General features: G+C 62.7%; 4 protein-coding genes across 54 annotated transcripts in view; all 4 read right to left on the reverse strand.

Annotated features, from left to right (window-relative positions):
- Positions 1-2,306: 2,306 nt before the first annotated feature.
- LOC127381858 (death domain-containing membrane protein NRADD-like) lies at positions 2,307-5,621 on the reverse strand. Its single transcript, XM_051612742.1, has 4 exons — positions 5,453-5,621; positions 4,319-4,442; positions 4,087-4,232; positions 2,307-2,689 (listed from the first exon to the last, which is right to left on the reverse strand). Exons 1-4 carry the CDS (start codon positions 5,619-5,621, stop codon positions 2,385-2,387), a joined length of 744 nt encoding a protein of 247 aa, XP_051468702.1. The 3' UTR covers positions 2,307-2,384.
- Positions 5,622-6,011: 390 nt separating this feature from the next.
- Positions 6,012-7,936, reverse strand: LOC127381239 (cuticle collagen 2C-like). Of its 50 annotated transcripts, none has more exons than XM_051611288.1 (5): positions 7,672-7,918; positions 7,373-7,495; positions 7,095-7,249; positions 6,900-7,043; positions 6,012-6,829 (listed from the first exon to the last, which is right to left on the reverse strand). In XM_051611288.1, exons 1-5 carry the CDS (start codon positions 7,900-7,902, stop codon positions 6,346-6,348), a joined length of 1,137 nt encoding a protein of 378 aa, XP_051467248.1. In that variant the 5' UTR covers positions 7,903-7,918; the 3' UTR covers positions 6,012-6,345. The 50 variants fall into 50 exon arrangements, with proteins under 50 accessions (XP_051467248.1, XP_051467237.1, XP_051467253.1 ...); XM_051611277.1 differs by having other exon boundaries at positions 6,012-6,899; positions 6,953-7,043; positions 7,095-7,160; positions 7,250-7,495; XM_051611293.1 differs by having other exon boundaries at positions 7,095-7,160; positions 7,619-7,918.
- On the reverse strand, positions 6,576-13,504 carry LOC127381241 (D-threo-3-hydroxyaspartate dehydratase-like). The gene is given in 9 exon segments (XM_051611307.1): positions 6,576-7,427; positions 7,905-8,027; positions 8,114-8,219; positions 8,701-8,890; positions 9,017-9,138; positions 10,277-10,463; positions 12,000-12,054; positions 12,056-12,281; positions 13,125-13,504. Coding segments are annotated over 8 exon segments (1,341 nt in total). The 5' UTR covers positions 13,490-13,504; the 3' UTR covers positions 6,576-7,427; positions 7,905-7,937.
- Positions 13,505-16,062: 2,558 nt separating this feature from the next.
- NBEAL2 (neurobeachin like 2) overlaps positions 16,063-18,823 on the reverse strand; it is a 29,881-nt gene continuing 27,120 nt past the window's right edge. The window contains exons 49-55 of one of the 2 annotated variants that reach the window (XM_051611614.1): positions 18,614-18,786; positions 18,256-18,350; positions 18,036-18,152; positions 17,798-17,959; positions 17,575-17,723; positions 17,344-17,479; positions 16,063-16,388 (exon numbers count right to left, since the gene is read on the reverse strand). In XM_051611614.1, the coding sequence (XP_051467574.1) occupies positions 16,284-16,388; positions 17,344-17,479; positions 17,575-17,723; positions 17,798-17,959; positions 18,036-18,152; positions 18,256-18,350; positions 18,614-18,786 (937 nt within the window). In that variant the 3' untranslated portion in view covers positions 16,063-16,283. Of the gene's footprint in view, positions 16,389-17,343; positions 17,480-17,574; positions 17,724-17,797; positions 17,960-18,035; positions 18,153-18,255; positions 18,351-18,613; positions 18,787-18,823 lie in introns of those variants that run through there. The other variant, XM_051611615.1, reaches the window with a different exon arrangement.

The following is an 18,823-nucleotide window of genomic DNA, read 5'->3' on the forward strand; positions in this document are numbered from 1 at the left end:
TGGTTTCCATCCTGGCCTTGGTTTCCATCCTGGCCTTGGTTTCCATCCTGGCCTTGGTTTCCATCCTGGCCTTGGTTTCCATCCTGAGCTTGGTTTCCATCCTGAGCTTGGTTTCCATCATGGCCTTGGTTTCCACCATGAGGTTGGTTTCCATCATGGCCTTGGTCTCCACCATGAGGTTGGTTTCCATCCTGGCCTTGGTTTCCATCATGGCCTTGGTTTCCACCATGAGGTTGGTTTCCATCATGGCCTTGGTCTCCACCATGAGGTTGGTTTCCATCCTGGCCTTGGTTTCCATCATGGCCTTGGTCTCCACCATGAGGTTGGTTTCCATCCTGGCCTTGGTTTCCATCATGGCCTTGGTTTCCTCATGGCCTTGGTTTCCATCATGAGGTTGGTCTCCACCAGGAGGTGGGTTTCCATCATGGCCTTGGTTTCCATCATGGCCTTGGTCTCCACCATGAGGTTGGTCTCCACCAGGAGGTGGGTTTCCATCATGGCCTGGGTCTCCACCATGAGGTTGGTTTCCATCCTGAGCTTGGTTTCCATCAACCCTGGGATCTTCTGATCCCACGGGACGTTTTGTGAAGAGGATGTTTGGGCTTCTTTTCTCCTAATTAATGATTATTTTAATTTATTTTTTTTAATTTTTGGTTGGGTGGGAGGGTTTGGGGGAGGGGGCTGGGTTGGGGGTTGAGTTCTCACGTTGGGTCCCATGGAGGTTTCATCTGGTCTCCTGTAAAGAGTTCAGAGCGACCCCAGCCCCGGGGAGAAGGTTGATCTTTTGGCTTGAGATCATTCGACTTCAGCCAATCTTTACAGAACTTTTTATGTGAAAAAAAAAAGAAAAAAAGAAACCCCCCCAACAACCCCACCCAAAAAACGAAGTTATAAACCAAAACAAAATGAGAAAAAATGTCAAAAAAAAAAAAAATGACCCAAAAAAGCATCAATTCTGACACTGGCCCCAAAAGGTGGAACCAAGGGGGGACAGTCTGGGGGTGGCAGGTGTGGGGGGACGTGGTGTCCTCCCCCCAGGCTGGCTCAGGGACCCTCCTGTCACCTTCAGTGTCTCCCAGCCCCCCCCAGGCCGTGGGGTGACCCAGCTCGGGGTGGGGGACCCGCCTGTATTTTGGGGTTCAAATGGGTGTTTCCTGTCACACTTTGTTGTGTCCCCCCCCCCCCCGGTGCCTGCTGTGGGGTTTTGGGGTGTCCCCACCTCCCAGGAGCACCCACCACCCTGCTGGCTTGATGGGTGTGGGACACACGGAGACCTGGGGACACCTGGGGACACGTGTCCTGGCCTCAGACACATCCGAGGCCACGTCATCCTGGGGGGCCACACTTGAGGGGGGGGATGTGGACACATGAGGACACGTGTCCTGGGACACATGGACACCCAAGGTGGGGACAAACATCTGGGGACACACGGATGCCTAAGGACACATCCCAGTGACATATGGACACCCAAGGACACTCATCTTGGGGCCACGTGCTTGAGGAGACTCATGGACACCTGGGAACACACATCCTGGGGACACCTGGGGATACAGGGACACTTGGGGACATGTCCCAGTGACTATGGACACCCAAGGCCAGACATCTTGAGGACACACAGCTGGGGACACACAGACACATGGGGACACGTATTCTAGGGACACGTGGGTACATCCTGGGGACACCTGAGGGGACACACGTGCTTGTGGGGGACACATGGGCACCTGAGGACACACATCTTGGGGACATGCACTTGAGGAGACCTGTGGCCAGCAAGGACACATCCTGGGGACACACGTGGCTCCATGAGGGACAACACCTGGGGGGGACATGTCCCTGTGACACATGGACCAACATCTCTTGGGGGGGGGGGGGGGAAAGGGACACACCTGAGGACACACCCTGGTGACACATCTGGGGGACACACGTGTGGGGGACAGACAGACACCTGAGGCCACATCTTGGTGATGTGTGGATGCCCAAGGACATTCATCTTGGGGAACGTGCTTGAGGAGACTCATGGACACCTGGGGGACACCTGGAGACACGTGGACACCTGGGGACACGTGGCCACTTGGGGATACACGGACACCTGGGGACACATCCCAGTGATGGACCCACACCTCTCGGGGTGGGGGGGAAGGGGAATGACCACAGCTGGTGACACACCTGGGACACACGGACACCTGGGGACACATCTTGGTGCCACGTTTAATGTGCTGACCCCACTCCCCGACCCTCCCACCTTCAATCACCCCCCCCGGGGCCACCAACCCCCCTCATCCCACCCCCCCAACACCCCTGGAGAAAGTACAAAACCCCCCAGAACCCCCCCCCACAGGGCTGGGATGTCCCTGGGGGGGGGTCTGTGTGTCCCCAAACGTCCCTCACACGGCCGAGGTGACATCCTCAGGTGCCACCAAGCTCCGGGCCAGGTCGTGGTGGCCGATGGCAGCCAGGGCTTGGCAGAGGGTCTCCATGGTGGCCCCTTCCCCTCCAGCCCAAGCGTTGAGGAGGCGGCGGGTGGGGGTCCGGGACCCCCCCAAGGTGACAATGGCCTCGGGGCTGAAGCCCAGGTGGGTGGCCAGGACCTGCCAGTCCCCCCCGGGACCTCCGCTCTCCAGCAGCCGCTCCAGCTCCTCCTGGCACTGAGGTGACATCGAGCTGAAGGGGTGACCCCTGGGATGGGGGGCTGGGGAGAAGAAGGCGAAGGTGGTGGTGGGGGGGAAGCTCAGGGTGGGCACCTGGAATCGCTGCCCAGAGGGGTCTGTGGGGTGGAGGCACCACTGGATCCCGGGAGAGACTCGTCAGGTGCTCCCCAAACCCATCCAGGTGCTCCCCAACCACCTCCAGGTGCTCCCCAACCCCCTCCAGGTGCTCAACCCCAACCAGGTGCTCCTCAACCCCCTCCAGATGCTCTCCAACCCCATCCAGGTGCTCCCCAACCCCCTCCAGGTGCTCCTCAACACCCTTTGGGTGCTACCTGGGGAATGGATGCTCCCCAACCTCATCCAGGTGCTCTCCAATCCCCCCTTTGGGTGCTCCCCAACCCCATCCAGGTGCTTCCCAACCCCAACCAGGTGCTCCCCAATACTGCTTGGGTGCTCCTCAACACCCTTTGGGTGCTGCCTGGGGAATGGGTGCTCCCCAAACCCATCCAGGTGCTTCCACAACCCCATCCAGGAGTTCCTCAGCTCCACTTGGAGGCTCCCCAACCCCACTTGGATGTTCCCCAACTCCAACCAGCTGCTCCCCAACACCCTTTGGGTGCTACCCGGGGCATGGGTGCTTCCCAAACCCATCCAGGTGCTCTTACCACCACTTGGGTGCTCCTCAACCCCCTCTGGCTGCTCCTCAACCCCACCCAGGAGCTCCCCAAACCCATTTGGGTGCTCCCCAAGTCCACTTGGAGACTCCCCGACCCCACTTGGAGGCCCTCCTGCCCCATTTGGGTGCTCCCCAACCCCATGCAGGAGTTCCCCAACCTCACTTGGGTGCTACCTGGGGTATGGGTGCTCCTCAACCTCATCCAGGTGCCCCCTTAACCCCATCTGGGGCCTCCCCAAACCCAGCCAGGTGCTCCCCCAGCCCCATTTGGGTGCTCCTCAACTCCGTCCAGGTGCTCCCCCCAACCCCTATTTGGATGCTGTCCAGGGCATGGGTGCTCCCCATCTCCACCTAGGTCCTCCCCAAACCTGTTTGGGTGCTACCTGGGGTATGGGTGCTCCCCAGCTCCACCCAGGAGACCTCCCCTCCAAGGCAGGGATGCTCTCAAACCCATCTGAACGCTCCATGGGGTGTAGGTGCAACCCAAAACTCAACGTGGGTGCTCCCTGGGTCATGGTGGGACCCAAACCCCATATGGGTCCTCCCTGGGGTACAGCTGCACCCCCAACCCCATCCAGATGCTCCCCAAGGTCGAGCTGCTCCCCAAGGACATCTCCACCCTGACCTCCCTCCCCACCCACCCCTGGGAGCTTCCCCAATTCCCATCCCAACAACACCAGAGGGACCACCCCCCCCCTTCCTCCCAGCCCCCACCCCACAATGGGTGTCTACCCTCCCCCCCAAAAAAAAGCCAACACTCACCCTTGCCGGGCTGGGGGGGCTCCTGCAGGCTGGGGGTGTCGAGGAAGACCCCACTGTCCCCGTGCAGCTTCTCCCCCTCAGGTGATGCCCCCAAGTCCCCTGCCCTGGCCTTGGCCAGCTGCTCCTTCTGCCTGCAGGTGTGCCAGCTGCCCACCGGGGTTTGGGGGTCACCCAGGGGGTTGGGTTACCCCCTCCCCTCCCCCCTGCCCCCCCTGGCACCCCCAAAACCCACCACTTGAAGGCCACGTAGGCCAGGAGTCCCAGCACCACGGCAGCCAGGAGGGAGCAGTAGAGGGGGATGATGTCCCGGCCGGGGGGCGGCACCAGGTCGGGGGGGGGGTCCAGGGGAAGGGTCCCTGGTCACCCCCTCCCCAGAGGGGGGTGGTGGGGATGGGGGGGGCACCTCCAGGCGCTCCAGCTCCTCATCTGGAAAGGGAACAGAACGGGGTGGGGTCCTTGCCTCAGTTTCCCAGCACCCATGGGTGGGGCGGGGGGGTGTGTTTGTGGGACACCCCCCCCCCCAAATTATGTTGGGGTGATGCACTGATTTCCCCCCCCCCTTCTTCCCAATCCACCCCAATTTCCTGCACACCCCCCCCCCCCATTCCCACTGCCTCAAGTGGGGAAACTGAGGCACAGGTGCTTTCCCCCCCCCCCCCCCCAAAAAAAAAGTGACTCATGGGACAAAGTGGGGGGGTGTGACAATGATGGGGTCCCCCCCTCCCCCCCAAGGGTCTGGGGGTGTCACTCACTGGTGTTCTGGGTGCAGGGCTGGGCTGGGTGGGGGGTCCCGGGTCCTGGTTGGGTGGGGGGTTGGGGGACCCCAGTGAGGGCGCCCTGGGGTGGCGGGGGGGGGAGAGAAATGATACAAAACATCAGGAATTAAACCGGATCCAGTGGAAAAATATAAAGAGGAAAAGAATAAAATCAGGGAATGGGGGGGGGGGGGAGGGAAAAACGAGCCCCGAAATGCATGAAAGATTTTTGGGGTGAAACGGGACGAAATCATGAATGAAGTGAAAGGGAATAAAAGGAAACGAAGTGACCCGGGGGGGGGGAATTCAAGGGGAAAGAAAAAGACGAAGTGAAGTCAAAGAGAAAGAAAAGGGAGTGAAAGGGAAGGGGGGGGGGGGGATGGAGTGAAAAACGGGGATAAAAAACTGGAAGGGAATGAAGTGGGAAAAACCGGGAGGGGACGAAGCGAAGTGATGCGGGAAAGTGAAGTAAGAGGAAAGAAACGAGATGAGGGTGGGAGGAGAAGAAGAAGAAACAGCAGGAAATGGAGTGAAATGAAGCGGGGGGGGAAAGGAAGAAAAGTAAAGCAAAGAAGGGGAAAAAGGAGCGGGGGGAGATGAAACGGCACAACCAGCTCCCGAGCGCGGCGGGACCGGGCAGGGCCGGCCCGGGGGGACCCGCTCCTGTCCCGTCCCGTCCCGTCCCCCTCCCGGTCCCGGTCCAGCTCCCGGTCCCGCTCCCGGTCCCGTCCCGTCCCGGTCCCGCTCCCGCTCCTGGTCCCGCTCCCATCCCGCTCCCATCCCGGTCCCGTCCCGGTCCCGGTCCCCGTCCCGGTCCAGCTCCCGGTCCCGTCCCGCTCCCGTCCCGGTCCCGCCCGCACCGGACTCAGCAGCAGCAGCAGCAGCAGCAGCGGCACCGGCACCGGCACCGGTACCAGGACCCGCCGCATCGCCGAGACCCGGGACCCCTCGCTCCGCTCCCCGCGGCTCCGAACCGCCCCGGCCCGCTCCGCTCCCTCCGGTTCGGCGCCGCTCGGCTCGGCTCGGCTGGGCTCCGCTCGGCTCGGCTGGGTTCCGCTCGGCTCCGCTGGGTTCCGCTCGGCTCGGCTGGGTTCCGCTCGGCTCCGCTGGGTTCCGCTCGGCTCGGCTGGGTTCCGCTCGGCTCCGCTGGGTTCCGCTCGGCTCCGGCTCCGCTCGCTCCGGTTGGGCTCCGGTTGGGCCGGTTCGCTTTCTCTCGGCTCCGGTCGCTCTGGTTCAGCTCCGCTCAGCCCGGTTCGGCTCCGGTTGGTCCGGTTCGGCTCCGCTGGGTTCCGCTCGGCCCGGTTTGGCTCCGGTTCTGTTTCTCTCGGCTCCGGTCGGCCCGGTTCGGCTCCGTTTGGCCCGGTTCAGCTCAGCTCGGCCCGGTTCGGCCCCGCTCGGCTCCGCTCGGCCCGGTTCGGCCCCGCTCGGCCCGGTTCGGCCCCGCTCGGCTGCCCCCGGCGCGGCCCCCCCACGCGGGCGGGCGCGGTTCGGGCGGGGCGCCCCGCTATTGGCTGCGAGCGGCCGGGGGGGGGGCGTGGCCGAGCCCGAAGCTCCGCCCCTCCCGGTTCGGCCCCGCTCGGCTCGGTTCGGTTCGGGGCGGCCGCGCTGGTGAAACCGGGGCTGGGGGCACCGGGGGGCACCGGGGGGCACCGGGGGGCACCGGGGGGCACCGGGGGGCACGGGGCCCTGACCCCTCCCCACGCGTCCCCTCCCTGCCCCGGGGGCAAGAGCGGCTGGGAAGGCGAGAAGCAGCTTTATTGGGGGCGGTACCGGGAGGGGGCGGGGGGCTTCGGGGGGGGGGCGGGAACCTCGCATGGAGCCCACTCCTCATGCGGGTGCAGGGTCTCCATGAGTGCAGGGTCTCCATGAGTGCAGGGTCTCCAAGGGTGCAGGGTCTCCAGGTGGGTGCAGGGTCTCCAAGGGTGCAGGGTCTCCATGAGTGCAGGGTCTCCAAGGGTGCAGCGTCTCCAAGGGTGCAGGGTCTCCAGGTGGGTGCAGGGTCTCCAAGGGTGCAGGGTCTCCATGAGTGCAGGGTCTCCATGGGTGCAGGGTCTCCAGGTGGGTGCAGGGTCTTCATGAGTGCAGGGTCTCCAAGGGTGCAGGGTCTCCAGGTGGGTGCAGGGTCTCCATGGGTGCAGGGTCTTCATGAGTGCAGGGTCTCCATGGGTGCAGGGTCTCCAAGTGGGTGCAGGGTCTCCAAGGGTGCAGGGTCTTCATGAGTGCAGGGTCTCCAAGGGTGCAGGGTCTCCAAAGGTGCAGGGTCTCCATGAGTGCAGGGTCTCCATGGGTGCAGGGTCTCCATGGGTGCAGGGTCTCCAGGTGGGTGCAGGGTCTCCAAGGGTGCAGGGTCTCCAGGTGGGTGCAGGGTCTCCAAGGGTGCAGGGTCTCCATGGGTGCAGGGTCCCCAGGTGGGTGCAGGGTCTCCAAGGGTGCAGGGTCTCCATGAGTGCAGGGTCTCCATGGGTGCAGGGTCTCCAAGGGTGCAGGGTCTCCAGGTGGGTGCAGGGTCTCCAAGGGTGCAGGGTCTCCAGGTGGGTGCAGGGTCTCCAAGGGTGCAGGGTCTCCAAGGGTGCAGGGTCTCCATGGGTGCAGGGTCTCCAAGGGTGCAGGGTCTCCAGGTGGGTGCAGGGTCTCCAAGGGTGCAGGGTCTCCAGGTGGGTGCAGGGTCTCCAAGGGTGTAGGGTCTCCAAGGGTGTAGGGTCTCCAAGGGTGCAGGATCTCCAGGTGGGTGCAGGGTCTCCATGAGTGCAGGGTCTCCAAGGGTGCAGGATCTCCAGGTGGGTGCAGGGTCTCCATGAGTGCAGGGTCTCCAAGGGTGCAGGATCTCCAGGTGGGTGCAGGGTCTCCATGAGTGCAGGGTCTCCATGGGTGCAGGGTCTCCAAGGGTGCAGGGTCTCCAGGTGGGTGCAGGGTCTCCAAGGGTGCAGGGTCTCCAGGTGGGTGCAGGGTCTCCAAGGGTGCAGGGTCTCCAGGTGGGTGCAGGGTCTCCAAGGGTGCAGGGTCTCCAAGGGTGCAGGGTCTCCAGGTGGGTGCAGGGTCTCCAAGGATGCAGGGTCTCCATAGCTTCAGGGTCCTGACATCTCCCTGCTCTCCTCCCTACCAGCCACGGACGGGGTGCCAGAGCTCCACCACCTTCCCCTCAGCGTGGACATAGTAGACGGGGTGCATGGCAGCCGTGGCACAGGCCTGTGGTGGGGTGGGGATGGGGGCTGAGGTGGGGTTTGGTGGGTCAGGGTAGGCTGTGGGGTGGTCGTGGTGGGGCTGGTACTCACGTGGAAGGGGATGAGAGCCAAGATGGTGCCCAACGGGAAGCTCCCAAAATCCAGCTGCCCGTCGATGGGTTCCACCTGTCCGTGCTCCTGGGTCAGCCCCACCAGCCTGTGGGGACACGCTGGGAGGTCACAGAATTCCCACCTCCCCCCATTCCAGGCTGCTCCAAGCCCCATCCAACCTGCCCTTCAACACTGCCAGGGATGGGGCAGCCACAGCTTCCCTGGGCAACCTGGGCCAGGCTCTCCCCACCCTCACAGCACAGAATTTCTCCCTCACATCTCATCTCCAGCTCCCTCTTCCAGCTGGAAACCCTTCCCCCTGCTCCCATCCCTCCCTGCCCTTGTCCCAAGCCCCCCCCCCAGCTTTCCTGGAGCCCCTTCAGGCACTGGAAGGTGCTCTAAGGTCTCCCTGGAGCCTTCTCTTCTCCAGGCTGAACACCCCAGCTCTCCCAGCCTGTCTCCAGAGCAGAGCTGCTCCAGCCCTCCCATCTGGACCCTTTCCAAGAGCTCTGTGTCCTTGTGTCAGAGGCTCCAACACCAAGAGTTCCCCACCCCTCGTGTCCCCACCGCCCACCCACGTCCCCCACCTGAGCTGGGGGTGTCCCTCGATGGCAGCCCAGCCCCCGGGGCCCTGGCTCTGCCCGTGGAGGCTGAGGGCAGCCCAGCCACAGTCCACCAGCAGCTGGTTGCGGTGAGGGTAGTGACCGATGACCCTGGTCAGGACACGGATGGCCACCTCCTCCAGCTGGCAGGAACCCAGCAGGGTCTGCTGCAGGTCTTGGGAGAAGAGAGGGCCCAAGCACAGGTTGGGGCCCGTCCCACCTTGGTCACACCAAGGTTTGTTTTTGGGGCTGGGGTGTGTGTGTGTGTGTGTGTGTGTGTGCTGATTCTTGAGCCTCTCACCATAGAAGAGGTAGTTGCCCGGGTGGAGCTCGGTGAGCTGGGACATCTCTGGCACTGGGTGGCTGCAGGATGGTGTGGAGCCAATGCTGGCCTGGGGACACGGGATACCAGCCTCCCGCAGCCTGCCAGGGTAGGGGACCTTCTGAGCAACCCAGGTGTGGCTGGGGGGGGTATGGACAGGACCCCAGGAGCCACGGGAGTGGGAGCAGAGCTGGGGCTCATCACCCCAGTCACCACAGAGAAGGACCAGAGGTGGGTCCACCTCCCAGAAGAACCACGGGAGTGTGAGCAGAGCTGGGACCATCACAAAACAAGACCAGAGGTGGATCCAACCCTCCCTACTCCCCCCCCAGGCACTATGGGAACAGGAGCAGAAGTGGGGACATCACCCTTGGTAGCCACAGCAGTGGAACCAGAAGTGGTGATGCCTCAGGGAGCCCCAGATGTGCCAGGAAGCCATCCACATGTGCCAGGAAGCCATCCAGATGTGCCATAGCCGGGGCCCCCCCAATAGCTGGAGATCTCCCCAGATGTATCAAAGCACTCCCAGATGTGCCTGGACATCCCCCCCCCCCCCCGTAGATGTTCCAAGGCACCCCTAGATGTGCTTGAACCAGCCCCAGATGTGCCTGGGACACCCCCTCCCCAGATGTTCCAAGGCACCCCTAGTTGTTCCCAAGACCTTTCCAGATGTGTGGGAGCAGCCCAGATGTGGACCCTGCCACAGCTGGCTGGGAGGGGAGGACACAGCAGAGACAACCCCCCCCCCCCCCCCAAGAACGAGTCCCCAGGGCAGAATGTCCCCGTGTGCAGGGGGGGTCACAGGGACCACCCCTCACCCCCCCTTATCTTCCATCCCCCCCCTCCTCCAATCCCTCCTCTTCCCACCAGCAGGAACCATCCGGCTGCAATTCCCAACAGGATGTAAATCCCCGCCTCCCCCCCCCCGCTGGGATGAAAGGGTGAGGAGGGGAGGGGGGGACACACACAGCAAGACAACCAAGACAATGACACAGGTCACAACCCCCCACCAAAAGCCACATCAAAGGTGACCGGAGCCACCACCCTCCTCCTCCTCCTCCTCCCTCTTCTTCTCCCCCCCCCTTTTGATGGGGCTGTTTTGCATTTACAACCAAACCCGGAGGTTTTATGGCTTGTTGGGGGGAGGGGGTGGACACACACACACATCCCCGTGGTGACCCCAACCCGCCCCCCAAATAAATTAAAATTAACCCTTTCCCTGGGTTTGGGGCCACTCACTTGGTGACAAAGTCGAGGACGGCGGCGGTGGTGGCCCTGGCGATGGCTTGGACAGAGGGGACATCTCGGCAGGTGTAGGTGTCCCCGCAGTGAGCATAGACCCCCACCAGTGTCACCTCCTCGGGGGTCTCCTGGGCGATGGCCCGAGCCAGGCTCAGGGCAGCGGGGTCGGTGGGACGGACACCGGCTGGGGGGGACGGACACACAGACACACACCTGGGGGTGGGGTGTGTGGGGGGGGGTCCGGGTGCGGGTTGGGGGCTTGGGGAGGGGGTTACTTGGAGGTGCCGAGTTGGGACAGATGGAGGGATGGAGGGGGGGGGGGGAGGTGGGGAATCCTCATCCCTGCCCTGTGGAGTAGGATGGGGGGGTAAAAATGGGTTTGGGGGTAATAATGGGGTTTTGGAGGGTAAAAATGGGGTTTGGGAGGGGTAAAAATGGGGTTTGGGAGGGGTAAAAAAAATGGGGTTTTGGGGGGGTAATAATGGGGTTTTGGGGGGGGGTGTAAAAATGGGTTTGGGGGTAATAATGGGGTTTGGGGGGGGTAAAAATGGGTTTGGGGGTAATAATGGGGTTTTAGGGGGTAAAAATGGGATTTGGGAGGGGTAAAAATGGGTTATGGGAGGGGAAAAATAATGGGGCTGGGGGGGGTAATAATGGTGTTTTGGGGGGGGTAAAAATGGGTTTGGGGGTAATAATGGGGTTTTGGAGGGTAAAAATGGGGCTTGGGAGGGGTAAAAACGGGGTATGGGAGGGGTAAAAAAAATGGGGCTTGGGGGGTTAATAATGGGGTTTTGGGGGGGTAAAAATGGGGTTTGGGGGTAATAATGGGGTTTTAGGGGGTAAAAATGGGGTTTTGGGGGGTAAAAATGGGGCTTGGGGGGGGTAAAAATGGAGTATGGGAGGGGTAAAAAAAATGGGGCTTGGGGGGGTAATAATGGGGTTTTGGGGGGGTAAAAATGGGGTTTGGGGGTAATAATGGGGTTTTAGGGGGTAAAAATGGGGTTTGGGAGGGGTAAAAATGGGTTATGAGAGGGGTAAAAAAAATGAGGCTGGGGGAGTAATAATGGGGTTTTGGGGGGGTAAAAATGGGTTTGGGGGTAATAATGGGGTTTTGGGGGGTAAAACTGGGTATGGGAGGGGTAAAAATGGGTCTTGGGGCGGTGTAAAAATGGGGGGTTTGGGGGGGGGTAAAAGTGGGGTTGGGGTGTAATGGGGTTTGGGGGGTGAAATATCCCATTGGTGGGGGGGGGAGGTGGAGGCTTCTGGGGCACTTCAGCTCCATGGAGCATCTCTCAATAATGATCGGGGGAGGGGTCTTGTGGTTGGAGATGGTCGGGGGGCTCAGGGGGACATGGGGTGTCATGGCCACGGAGCATCCTTGGAGAATGACTTGGGGGGGATCTTAAATGCTCCACCCTGGTGGAGATGGTGGGTCTGGGGGTTCAGGGGGGAGACATGAGGCATCCTTGAAGAACGACTATTTTTTTTTTTTTGGGGGGGGGGGGCGGATCTTAAACGCCCCATTCTGGGGGGAGATGAGAGGACATGATCAGCTGCCCCCCCCCCCGCCCCCGTCCCACCCTGGGGGCGGTTGGATGTCACCACCCTTGGGGAAGGACCCTTGATGCCCCAGCTCCAAATCCCCCAGCCCTGCATCGGAGGGGCTTTGGGGGTGGGTGGGAAAGGGGGGGGGGGGGTCCGTGGGGGGGTTTCCACCTACCCCTGCCGTTCCCGCAGTCCAGCTTGAGCCAGACGAGCCAGCGCTTGCCGGGGGGGCAGCGGGTGCTGGCGCAGCAGGGCCAAGCTCTGGGGGTTGTCCAAGAGGACCTGGAAAGCCTGGAGCTGCTGGGCCAGGGTGGCACATTCGGGCAGCCGCCCCCCCGGCAGGGGATAAGCCAGCAGGATGTCATCGAAGCCCCCCCCCGCCAGCAGCCGCGCCTCGGCCAGCGTGGAGACCACCAGCCCGCGGCGGGTGCCTCCTGTGGCCAGAGCTGCCCCTTCCCTGGGGGGTGGGCGGGGGGGAGAGGGGGGGATTGGTTGGTGGGGGGTGGGGGTTGATGATGGGGGGGGAGGTACTGGGGAGGATGTGGGGATAGTGGGGGAGAAGATACTGGGGGGGATGTTGGAGGGATGGTGGGGGAGATGGTGGGGAGGATGGGGGGATACTGGGAATCTGGTGGGGGAGATGGTGGGGGAGATGGTGGGGAGGATGGGGGGATAGTGGGAATCTGGTAGGGGAGATGGTGAGGGAGATGCTGGAGAGGATGTGGGGATAGTGGGGGAGAAGGTGAAAAGAGACTGGGGGGGATGTTGGAGGGATGGTGGGGGAGATGCTGGGGAGGATGGGGGGATAGTGGGGGAAAACTTGGGGAGATACTGGGAGGATCTTCAGGGGGATGTTGGGGATGATGCTGGGGAGGAGGATGGGGGATAGTGGGGGAGAAGGTGGGAAGATACTGGGAATCTGTTGGAGGGATGGTGGGGGAGATGCTGGGGGGGATTGGGGGATACTGGGAATCTGGTGGGGGAGATGGTGGGGGAGATGCTGGGGAGGAGGGTGTGGGGATAGTGGGGGAGAAGGTGGAAAGAAACTGGGGGATGTTGGAGGAGATGCTGGGGAGGATTGGGGGATACTGGGGAGGATGCTGGAGGGAGATGCTGGGGAGGAGGATGGGGGGGATACTGGGGGAGAAAGTGTGGGAGCGCTGGGTGGGGGTAGTGGGGAGGGGGGATATTGGGGAGGTGCTGGGGGGTGGGGGTTTGCTGAGGTGGGGGGTTCAGGGGGGGGGGGGGGTTCCGGGGAGGTCCCGGGGGGGTTCCGGGGGGTCCCGGGGGCCACACTCACAGCGTCTTGTGCGTCTTGAGGTGCGGGCGCAGGCGCAGCCCCAGGGCTCGGCACCGCTCCCGCATCCGCTCCGCGTTGCCCCGCACCTTGTCCCGGTCCAGGACCAGCGCCGGGGTGGGCAACTGGTCCAGGGGGGCTCCCAGCCACCTGCTGCTGCTGGGAGGGATGGGAAAGGGGGGGGGGGACGGGAGAGGACACACACGGGACAGGGGGCAGGGAACCTGCCCTGCCCACAAACCCGCACCCACCACCCACACCAACCTGTACCCTCTCCCCCCAAAAAAAAACCCCCAACAACCCCTGTACCCACCTGGCAACCCCCTCAAAAAAACCCCCAAACAACTTGTGCCCACCCCAGGGCTCATCCTGAACCCCTTCTTGCACCCACTGCCCCCCCTAAAGCTGCACCCCCCCAAAATCTCCTGTGTCCCCCCTCCCCCCAGGACCTGGCACCCAGGGGTGGTTTGGGTGGGGACAGCCCGGGGGGGTCCCCCCCCACCTGGGGACAAACCAGGTGGGGTCCCTTGGTCTCAATCAGGCACTGGGATGGGGACATACAGGGCTGGGAGACTTGAGTCACCTGGGACTGGGAAACCTGAGATTGGGACTGGGACACCTGAGGCACTTGGGACAGGGATACTGGGAACAGAGGCATATGGGACTGGGATGTATGGGACTAGGACAACTGGGACAACTGGGACTGGGACAACTGGGACTAGGACACTGGGACAGGGACATATAGGACTAGGACAGCTGAGTCACTTGGGATAGGGAGACTAGGGCAAGGACATATAAGATGGGAACAGATGGAACTGGGACAACTGGAACAGCTGGGACTAGGACATATGGAAATGGGAAACCTGGGGCTGGGACACTAGGGACATGTGGGATAGTGACGCTGGCAACAGGGACACCCCAGGCAGGGCCACCTGGAACAGGGACACTGGAAACTGGGCCACCTGAGGCTGGCCACTTGGGACTGGGACACCTGTGTCACTTGGGATAGGGACACTGGGAACACAGACCTATGGGAATGGGCCACCTGGGACTGGGACACTGGGCCACCTGGGACAGAGAGATATGGGACTGGCACAGCAGGATCACCTAGGGTAGGGACGTTGGGAACAGGTACATATGGGACAGGGACCTATGGGAATAGGACACCTGGGACCCTGGGAAGAGAGACACCTGGGATGGGGACATATGGGAATGGGAAACCTGGGACTGGGACAACTGGGGCTGAGACACTGGGAACAGGGACACCTGGGGTGGGGACCTCTGGGAATGGGAAACCTGGGACTGGGACAACTGGGTCAGGGACACCAGGAACAGAGACACTTGGGACTGGGACCTATGGGAATGAGAAACCTGGGACTGGGACACCTGGGAAAGGGACACCTGGGCCCAGGATGCAGGGACAGCTGTCCAGGTCCAGGGGGGACAGGGACACCCGGGCCATCCAGCGGGGTGACCTCAGTGTCCCCTCCAAGACCAGGGGCACCCCCCAGGAGGCTGCTTGGGGTGAAGGTCCCGGTGTCACCCCCAGCCCTCCCCCTGCCCACCTGTCCCTCTGTCCGTCCATCCCACCGTCCGTCCGTCCGGCGCGGCGGCTGCTCCCGGCTCTGGTGGCTCCGGTGGCCTCGCTGGTCCCTGCTCCACGTGACACCGTGGGCACCAGCAGCCAACCTTGGCCAGGGGACAGAAGTTACTGCGGCCATGGGGCCTCCCCGGGGGTGGCAGGGCCAGGGGAGGACACGGGGGCTGTGGCTGGGGACGCTGGGCCAGGCTGGGCCGGGAAGGGGACAGCGTGACAGGGTGTCCTGGGGACAGGGGAGTCCCGTGCTGGGACAGGGAGGGACTGGCTGAGACCTTGCACGCTCGTGGTACGTGTGGCCCGGGGGCTGCGGAGCACCCCACCCCCTGCTCGTGACACGTGGGTGTGTGGCTGCTGAGACCTGGCACGTTCATCACACGGGGGGGGGGCGGGCTGAGGCTGCACGTGCTCGTGACGTGTGTGTGTGAACCCGGCTGCCACTGCTTGCGACATGAGGGGTGTGTGGCTGCTGAGACCCCCCCTACTCGTGACATGAGGGATGTGTGGCTGCTGAGACCTCCCCCCACACTTGTGACCCGGGGAACTGTGGTTGCTGAGACCCCCCACCCCACTCGTGACATCGGGGTGCCTGGCTGCTAAGACCCCCAAACTCGTGACATGGGGGGTTGTGGCTGCTGGGACCCCCACCCACCACCCCCCCGACTTGTGACATGGAGGTTCCTGGCTGCTGAGACCCCTCGTGCTCGTGACACGTGGCTGCAAACCTGCTGAGACCCCCACCCACTCGTGACACGTGTGGCCCCCTGCTCGCAGCGTGGGGGGGTGACCCCCGCGATGTGGGAGGGGCAGAAAGGGACCAAAAACTCCCCCGGGGAGGAGAAACGGGGAGGGGAAGAAAGGTGACACTAGGGGGGGCAAGTGACACCGGTGGGGGGAGGTGACACTTGCGGGGGGGGGGAAGTGACACTGGGGGGTGAGGGGGCGGAATGGGAAAGGGGGGAGGTGGCAGCGGTCGGGGGACACGGGGGAGGTGGTGGGGGGGCAGGAGACACAAGGGAGGGGTGGGCACTGGGGAAGGGAGGTGGGGAAAAGAGCTGAGGGGAAGGGAGGTGACACCAGGGAGGTGACACCAGGGAGGTGACACCAGGGAGGTGACACTCACCCCACCCCCGCCCCCCCAGCCCCACAGACAGGGGCCACACACGTTCCTTTCCCATAGATATATTATAATTATTATAATAATAATAATTATTAATTTTTCTGTAAAAGACCTAAAAATGGATTAAAAAAAACCCCAACCAACAACCACCTGGACACACACACACACACAACCCCCCCCCTCCCCCCACCAGCTCCTGGCCAGCGGGGCACAGTGGGACACACACACACACACACACACACACACAGACGTGGCACCCCCCTTCCCAGCGAGGGGTCCCCCCATCTCCACGTGTCCCCCCCATCTCCACGTGTCCCCCCACCCCACCACGTTGCTCTGCAGGAAGGGAGGGACACACACGTGTCCCCCTCTGCTCCGGGGGGGCTGGATAAGGCCAGGGCCGCTGGGCTGGGAGGGCTGTGCCCCCGGGGGGGTGCAGGGGTCCCTAGGCCCTGCCCTCGGGGGGGTTATACTCCGTCTCGCCGGCAGAGACCTGGGAGATGCGGCGCGTGGAGCGCCAGAGCCGCCGGTGGAACTGGCCCGGGCGCACCTGGGAGAGGGGGGTGGTGAGAAGACACCCCCCTCCCCGGCTTCATCCCATTCCCATCCCCTTCTGGAAGAACGTCCTCTTCTCCATCTCATCCCCATCCCTTTCCAAATGGCCACCTGTTTCTCCTTTCCCGTCCTCATTCCGCTCCTCATCCTCATCCCCTTCCAGCTCCCCCTCCCCTTCTCCATCCTCATTCCTCGTTACTTTCTCCTTCCCCATCCCCACCTCCCATCCCTTCTCTATCCCCGTTCCTCATCCTCTCCCAAACCCTCCACCCCATCCCACTCTCCATCTTCATCCCCTTCCAAATGTCCGTGTCTCCATCCCCATCCTCACCCCGCTCTTCTTCCCTGTGTCCTTTCAGATCCTCATGTCCTTTTCCATCCCCACCCTCATTCCCATTCCCCTTCTCCTGCTCCATTCCTCCTCCTCCTTTTCCTACCCCATCCCCTTCTTCATCTCCATCCCTTCTCCATCCCCATTCCTCATCCCCTTCTCCATCCTCATCCCCTTCCAGATCTCAGTCCCCTTCCAACCTCCATCTGCTTCTCCATCCCCCTTCCCTTCCAAATCCCCATCTCTTCTCCCATCACCATTCCCTTCCCCAACTGCACCCCTATCTCCTTCCCAACCCTTATCGCCATCCACCATCCCTTCTCCACCTCCACCCCATCTCCACCTCCACCCCATCTCCACCCCCACTCCTACCCCCTTTCCATCTTCATCCCCTCCCTTTCCCATATACCTTTTCCCATATCTCCCCCATCCCATCCCATCCCATCCCATCCCATCCCATCCCATCCCATCCCATCCCATCCCATCCCATCCCTGTCCCACTCTGCTCTGCAGAGCAAGGAGGACACATCAAGGTCTCCAGCCCAGCAGCACCCAGTGGACACCAAGGCACGACCCTCTCCAGCCCCACCACCAGCTGGGGAGGAGGGTCCATGCTCACCTCGGCGGGCTGCCCAGCCCCCACCACGATGAGCTTTCCATCCTCCAAGCCCACCAAGATGTGACTCTTCTCCTTGGTGACGGAGACGCTGTGGACGGGCACCCGCATGGGCACGGGGGGCACGGCCGCCCTGAGGCTGCGAGAAGACGGAGTGGTGGGATGGGGCCCCGGGAGCCCCTCCAGCACCTGGAGGGGGTGATGAGGTGGGACAAGGTGGGTGGCTGCCCTCACCTCTGGAGGTCACGGATCTCCAGCCTGCACTGCATAGTCCCCAGCACCACGAACTCCTCCGTCAGGCACATGGCTGTCACCTCCTCGTCCAGGGGGACGGAGGAGAGGTGCTTCCCGTTCACCGAGTAGAGGTGCAACGCAAACCTGTCCTGCGGGACACAGCCAAGAGGGGGACACGTGCTGACGGTGACAAGGGAGGGGACACAGGGACACCTGGCCATACCTTCAAGCAGGCTCGCTGACCCACGGAGGTCTGGGCCACCACCTGCCCCTCTGGTCCCACGGCCAGGTGGGAAAGGACAGCGGGCGGGGAGGTCTCACCAGGCGGCCGCAGGGACCGGATGAAGAGACCCCGGCGGATAGTGTGGATGATGATGGTGCCATCCTAGGGGAGGAAGGAGACAGGAGGTAGTGATGGTGGCCCTGCCCACCCTGCTGCCCACCCCACTGTCCCAGCTCACCTTGGAGCCCGACACTGCCATGTCCAGCTCGGTGCTGATGGCCACGCATGTCACCTCAGCGTCGTGGCCGTACAGGACCTGGACGGGTTTGGGAGCCAAGCCACTGGAGAACCCACCCTGGTGTTGGGGACATGGGGACCTCAGTGACCTGGTGGCAGCGCCCACCATGAGCCACCTCATCCAGAGTGTGGGGAGTAAGGGTCAACCCCTCCTCCCCTACCTGCTGTAGGACCTGCCACACCATGCAGGTGGTGTCCCGGGACCCAGAAATGAGGTAGATGCCGCAGAGGTCAAGCGCCAGGCAGGTGACAACATCTGGGACAAACAGAGGGACACCATGAGCTGCTGGGCTTGTCCCATCATGCTTGGTATTTTGACCCCAGGGGTGGCACCAAGATGTGTTTTGGGGTGTGGAGATGCTGTTAACCCTAACTCCACCCCAGCTCTGAGGTGGAGCCTGGACTGTCCACAGAAGACAGGAGACACTGGGAGATGTTCCCCGCCCACTTGTGTGCCCCCTGCTTCCCCTCGTGGTCCTACAAACCCACAGGTAGACCTTCACCAGTAGGAGGACATACCTATGTGTCGCATGATGTGCCCAACAACCTTCCCTTTGGCCAGTGAGGTGACACGGAGGCTGTTGTCCCAATGTCCCCCACTGAAGAGCAGCTTCCCATCAGGGGACACGGCCAGCGTGCGGGAGCAGAGGTCCACACCAGGGGCGAAGGGGCCCTGCAGGAAGCGCTGGGTCCTGGTGGGGAGGGACACGGGATGGTGGCAGAGCCATG

This window comes from Apus apus, chromosome 2, assembly GCF_020740795.1.
Source record: "Apus apus isolate bApuApu2 chromosome 2, bApuApu2.pri.cur, whole genome shotgun sequence".
NCBI lineage: Eukaryota > Metazoa > Chordata > Aves > Apodiformes > Apodidae > Apus > Apus apus.

Excerpts from the sequence above, each read along its gene's own strand:
- LOC127381858 (XM_051612742.1), bottom strand. The coding sequence starts at position 5,621 with ATGGGAGCGGGATGGGAGCGGGACCAGGAGCGGGAGCGGGACCGGGAC. Across the intron at positions 4,443-5,452 it reads CCCGCCGCGCTCGGGAGCTG|GGACCCTTCCCCTGGACCCC; the intron begins GTTGTGCCGTTT and ends GGGGGTGACCAG. Across the intron at positions 4,233-4,318 it reads GCCTACGTGGCCTTCAAGTG|CTGGCACACCTGCAGGCAGA; the intron begins GTGGGTTTTGGG and ends CCCGGTGGGCAG.
- LOC127381239 (XM_051611252.1), bottom strand. The coding sequence starts at position 7,902 with ATGGAGACCCTGCATCCTTGGAGACCCTGCACCCACCTGGAGACCCTG. Across the intron at positions 7,496-7,565 it reads CATGGAGACCCTGCACCCAC|CTGGAGACCCTGCACCCTTG; the intron begins CTGGAGATCCTG and ends CCCTGCACCCAC. Across the intron at positions 6,900-6,952 it reads CATGGAGACCCTGCACCCAC|CTGGAGACCCTGCACCCATG; the intron begins CTGGAGACCCTG and ends CCCTGCACCCAC.